This window comes from Rhamphochromis longiceps, linkage group LG9 (assembly GCF_057381845.1).
Source record: "Rhamphochromis longiceps isolate RC_006_pf linkage group LG9, R_longiceps_female_GT1.1, whole genome shotgun sequence".
Lineage (NCBI taxonomy): Eukaryota > Metazoa > Chordata > Actinopteri > Cichliformes > Cichlidae > Rhamphochromis > Rhamphochromis longiceps.
The window spans coordinates 14,638,529-14,644,528 of NC_140565.1; the positions used below are offsets into that span (position 1 = coordinate 14,638,529).

Below are 6,000 nucleotides of genomic sequence, written 5' to 3' on the forward strand. Positions count from 1 at the left end.
CTTATACCACGTGATACAGAAGCTGTGCCGTGTGATGCTAAAATTAGCAGGGAAAAAACAGCGGAGAGCACGTCAGGGATGACGAGAAAGTGACAGGAGAAAATCCGTCCCAGTCAACCACCCAAACATCAATAACGGGAACCTTATACAGCGCTTCCCTATACACGTCGAACTTCCGCAGGCACAAAGAAATTACGGAGGCTATTACTTATCACCTGACCAAAGATATGGCTCCCATCAACACTGTGCAAAACGAGGGATTTAGGAAAATGATCAACACCCTAGACAAACGCTATACAGTGCCGTCCCGCAACAATTTTTCTATTGTTGCACTGCCTGCTCTATACACGCAGTGTCGAGCAACGGTGGAGATGGAATTTCAAGCAGTACAACATTTTGTGGCAACGACAAAATGTGAGACATTTGTTGTTTTTATGTTTATTTATTGTTTTTATGTTCAGTCTCAACTGTTACGAAGTTGATGTGCAGTTAATAAGCGCAATAAATATTTATACTGGAAAAGAGAATCGTGAGAGAATCGTGATCTCAATTCTAAGCCAAAAAATCGTGCAGCCCTAGCACAAGGTTCAGTTAGTTTAGCATAAAACATATATCGGTACTTCAGCTTTTAATGGAGTATTTCTTAACACTAGTTTCTGTCACCTTCTGTGTTGAGCTCATTGTTTTCTCTGCAGTGGCTGAGCTGAGTCCAAGTAGCTGTTGTTCCTCTGCTGCTCCGTCAGACTCTTCTCCTTCTGCTGATCAGCTGGGACACAAAACAGATCTTTGTTAGACTCCACACTGCACTGAAGTGTCTCATATGTTCATTTGAGAACACAAAGAACAAATATTTAGCTTCCCTGGGTGGGCAACTTGGTTGAAATAAACACAAAAGGTTTGAGCACCGATACCAAATTTAGCAGTATGGCACACCAGTACCAGGAGAGCAATTCCTGTTTAAAGAATGTCCTGGCCAAAAACAAACACAAAACAATCAATGGAGCTGCAAAAACTAGTACAGTGTTTCCAAACCACTGTGCCGTGGGGCACATACGTGTGCCGTGAGAAATGATCAGGTGTGCCGTACAAGATTATCCTGTCTGAGTGGGTGTAGAAATCTGAGCCATGATCTGAATAACCCTCATCACAGTGGGGTCCACTCACACTTGGATTCTATACATGGATCAAGTCCACTGCACTACTTTCAAGTATTCTGAAACCTGTCCTCTAATGTGTGCCTTCCTCCTCTTTGTATTTACTCCTCCTCTCTGTCATTTATTCTAGCTGTCTTATTATTTATAATGTTTTCCAAGCACAGTTGGTATGGAGCACCCACAATTTAGCTGAATATGTACAATGAAAATAACAAAAACTATTCTATTGTATTCTATTCTATTTATCTTTGTTCCTCCATTTCAGTTTTGTTTGCAAACATGAAAATTATCTCACCCTCCAAAAAATTATGGAGCTTAAAAAAATCAGCAGTACTTCTAAATGTGATAAAATTAGAGCACAGATCCCCTCTTAGGGGCCGAGGCTGTATTTGTTTTAAAAATGCATCTCTGGTATCTCTGGCCTATCATTATTATTTTGCTAACAGTTAAGCAGACTCACTCGCTGAATACTGATCAGTATATATCAAATAATCTTTGAACTGATTCTAATAACAGGCCTCTCACAATGAGGCCAGTTTTTACAATCACATGCCCTGTGGGCCGACACAACTTTGCCCTGATAAGAAAAAGGCAGCTGTGTTTTAGCCTGGAATACATTTATTTTTATATTTCTCATAAATGTATTTTATTATAGCGCTTTTAATGCCAACATGTCAGAATTTTTGGAATTTAAGTTACCTTAAATGGATGAAGGGTGGTGCTAGCTAGCTTGGTTAGCTAGCTGCATTCAAAAACTGTGCAGGTGCCACAGAGATGCTAACTAGCGCTTAGTAACAAACCAAAAAATAATAGAAGCTTAGCTCATTTTAAAGATTTTTTCTAATATTACCACTGTTTTCTTCTCTGTGTTTCATTAGCATTTGTTGATATTTTCTTGTAAATTAGTTTATAGCAGCTTGACTTGATGTAGAGGCTTTTTCTTTCACAGGGTTCACAAATAACTGACAACAGAGACCGAGGAGAGCAACAGAAAACTTCACTCAGGAGCTAAACTCAAGATTGACTGAACTCACATCAAAGTTACCTTAGTGCTTCTCTTTAGATGAGCCAGAACAATAAACTAAAACACAAACGCAATCAAGCGGGAACTGTGTGGCTTCTTCTTCTTCTTTTGGGTTTTTCTTTGGCGGTTAAAGCTTTAAGGTGCATTACCGCCACCTGCTGGACTAGATGGTTAATATCCTAAATGTCATCATTCCTTTTTTATGGCTTAAATTGTTTCTCGTGAAAGAAAAAAACTAATTGAGTGTCACTCTTTGTGAGCTAAAACTAGAGATTTAAAAGTATTTTAATAAACAATAAAAACTAGGACAAAATGTTTCAGTGTGTTTTATTCATTAACATAAACATCAGATGTCTTCAGCTTACCATTAGCTCCATTTCTTTAAGAGGTTTTGCTTTCTGCAGGCCGCCACAGCATACATGTTGTTTTTCCTGATTTAATAAAGGTTACACTGACTCACTTCTCTATCATCAGATCCAAGTGTGACATTAGCCTTAATTTCCCAGGAGGGTACTTGGGTTTGGAGTCACAGCACAGTTTTCAGGTTTAATTAATGGGTTTGAGTACAGCCTGATAATTACAGGCATTCAAACTGTTTGCTGATGAACTTTGGAGGTAAAATTATAGACAGCTTTAGAAGGTTTTTCATAGGAGAAGTATAGATTGATACTTGTTCCCACTGAATAAGGTTAGATCTTTAACTGGTTGATTGATGAACCTCACCATAACTTGTGTTGCTTTGCAGATAAACTCGGCCTGGTTGGTGCAAAAAGTCATTCATCAGCACCATGAAGCCATGAAATCTCTGAATAACAAAGACACACGAGACAGGAACATTTCTTTTGTCTTCCATGTAACAATCCCTAACTCTGTAATTAACCAATGTGACATTTTATCTTGGATGTCTAAAATGGCTCATCCCAGTGTGGCTGTTGCTCAACATTTAGCACAAGTCACCTTCTGATCAGAAGCTTTGTGGTTTGATCCCTGGCTGCTCCGGTCTGCAAGCCACATATCCTTGGCCAAGATACTAATTCCGAGTTGCTTTCTGATGCATCCACTGGAGCGTGAATGTTTTATGGAATTTGTCAAACAGTTTTACGTGTGGTCACATTGTTTTGTTTTTGTGTTCGGATTGAAGCGCACGCTTGTGAGTCCTCAGAAGTTACACAACATTCACTGAAGATGAATACTTTTTAAAATCTTAGTTTGCACTTGTGGATCATACTGTGTGCATTTGTAACACTTTTGAAACAGATTTCTAAATGAGCAGTGTTCCCTGAATGCGTCTCATACAGCTGCAGGACATTCAGTCAGCTTTCAACACAATCTTTCATACATTCTTCTCCCGTGTTGCATTTTGCGCTACGGGAATGATTCTCACTTCAGGTGTGAGAGGTCCCGGGTTCAACTCCCGGACGAGCCCATGTGGTGTTATATAAACTCTATGAACATTAGATCTTACATATTTCTTGGTCAGGTGCCATTTGAACCACATTCAACTCTTTAACAATAAGTCTGCACCTGCTTTGTGGAGGCAACTAATTGATTTGATAAGAACTTTCCAAAAATCTCATCCAATTAATTCTCCTTTACAGATTATATAACTGTCACTTTTTACAATAAGAATTCTCCAACAAACTTTTGGAAGAAAATTATTTTTCTTTCATTTGTTTTGACCCCAAACTAACCAAATGTAAGGCTTCTTTTCATCAGCACAATAGTTTTCAATTTCACGTTGGTCTATATTCCCCACATCCTGTTATGTCCTTGTTCTCTTTGGGAATCACAGATATGAATATAATCAATTGATTAATTAACAATTGAATTCCACTGATGTGTTCATCCACAGCCTCAGGTCTTTGTTACTGTTGGAGGTGCTGGATGGCCCGGTTCTTCTGGATCCATCTGTGTCTGCCGCTGGCTCCTGGGGGCTGTTATTGCAGCTTCCCACCCTCATCAAGTACAATGGTGACAAAGAAACACACATACTCTCTCTCTCCAACAGACACACCACAAGATGATTGCTGGTTTATGTATCTGTGGATTTATCTTCATGTGCAGCAGTTCTTTGTAAAAAAAATAAATAAATCAGCAGACGTAGTGAGACGTAGACTGTGACAACATGAGCTTGACACGGGGTCTCATACTGTGATTGTGAATATAGAGGATTGTAGATCAAGTTAACATGGAAAGATAGACGTCTAAGGTCTCTAAAACTTTCGGATGTTCAGTCTCTGAAGAAGGTTTGGAGACATGTAGAAAGTTCAGTTTTGAATTGGTGAAACAAATATTTTATTTAGTTTCTCATACACAAGGCAGATAATATTCTTCATGGACATTATTTTTACAAATACTGGATGATATAACAAAATCAAACAAAACACAATTTCATGAATTCATCTCTTATTATATAGAAAACGTCGATGGTGTTCTGTCTCCCAGTAAGTATTTTGGATCGAACAAACTGTATTTACAATAGCCAGAGTCGACTGAATTCAAATATTTCTAAAATCAATGGGTTAAAAATAAAGGACCAAAAATTCACCCAGTTCCTTTTATTTACTGGAAGAGATCAAATCTGAGACTCTGATATGTTGAGCTACATGAAGACAAGAAGATTAAAACCTAATACAAAAAAGCTGATATACATTAAAACATTTGTAATTAAAGGAGCATTAGCTGCTGGCAAGGCTCTAATTTGCTCCTTCAAAACTTGTATTGTCAACTTTGGAGTTGTTTACATTCATACCAGTGTTTAAAACAACAGGGTTGAATTCATAATGTCGTTGCCTGATGGCATCGACCAGCCAAACATCTGGGGTGAGGTGGGGAAGGTACATTGAACATTGAAATAAACCTACACTAAACACAAGGGCACAAGACACAAAACCTGAGAACAAAACCATAAACTGAAACACAGGATTCTAAAATTCAAAACAGGATAACTAAAGAACCAGAACATAAACCATAATACAGATAAATACCAAAATACAAGAAACTGAAGATGCTGGGAGAAATGAAGAGAGGATGTTCTGCCTATTCCCAAATAAAATAGAATAACTTCATATGCTTTGTTCACATGTCAACAGTTCATACAAATTTTCACTATATTATAAGTAATTCAGTCTCTAAAATATACATGAGGAATATATCATAACATATAAAGTGTATTTTGTATACTGGGTTGTAACTGGTCCATTGGTGAATTAAATAAGCACGTGGGGAAGCAGCCTCACAGCAGAAGCATACTCCCAACCTATAATACAATTGTGTCATTCACTATTATATATAATGTATTTTATGTTTATGTTTGTATCAGGGCTGTGTTGGGATCTGTCAGGGGATGTTACGGATGGATGGTGGCTGGAGGTTGCCAGGTTTTTGCTCACAATGCCACCGATGATCATGACTGGGAAGCGTACCAGCAACCGGGTGCCTTGCAGCAGGAGCACGGTGGTGTCCAGCAGAGCCTGAGTGGAGCTGTCCGAACAGAGGAGCTGCAGAAATCAAAAATCAATAAATGAGCAGCACTGAGTCTAATAATCCATGTTGCCTTTGAGAGTTTCTGAAAAGCATTATGCCATGAGGTGTTTTTCAATCTCCTGAATGTGAGCAAAGAAATTCAAAGTGAATACAGATTAATGAATAAATCATTAACTGAATGAACGTGGATTGATATTGTACATTCAGCTATTAGATGATGATAATACACCAGATGTGCCCAACCCAATCTAACACTGTATATCTGAAACTATGACAGGCACAAAGTCATTCACGCCTGCTCAAATACTTTGAGTTTATCATCTAAATGTTACAAAT

General features: G+C 38.3%; 1 protein-coding gene across 1 annotated transcript in view; it reads right to left on the reverse strand.

Moving 5' to 3' along the window:
• LOC146662035 (uncharacterized) overlaps positions 1–2,194 on the reverse strand; it is a 32,607-nt gene extending 30,413 nt beyond the window's left edge. Inside the window, exon 1 of the mRNA XM_085418400.1 lies at positions 664–2,194. Coding sequence (XP_085274526.1) covers positions 664–681 — 18 coding nt within the window. The 5' untranslated portion in view covers positions 682–2,194. The remainder of the gene's footprint in view (positions 1–663) is intronic.
• Positions 2,195–6,000: the final 3,806 nt, after the last annotated feature.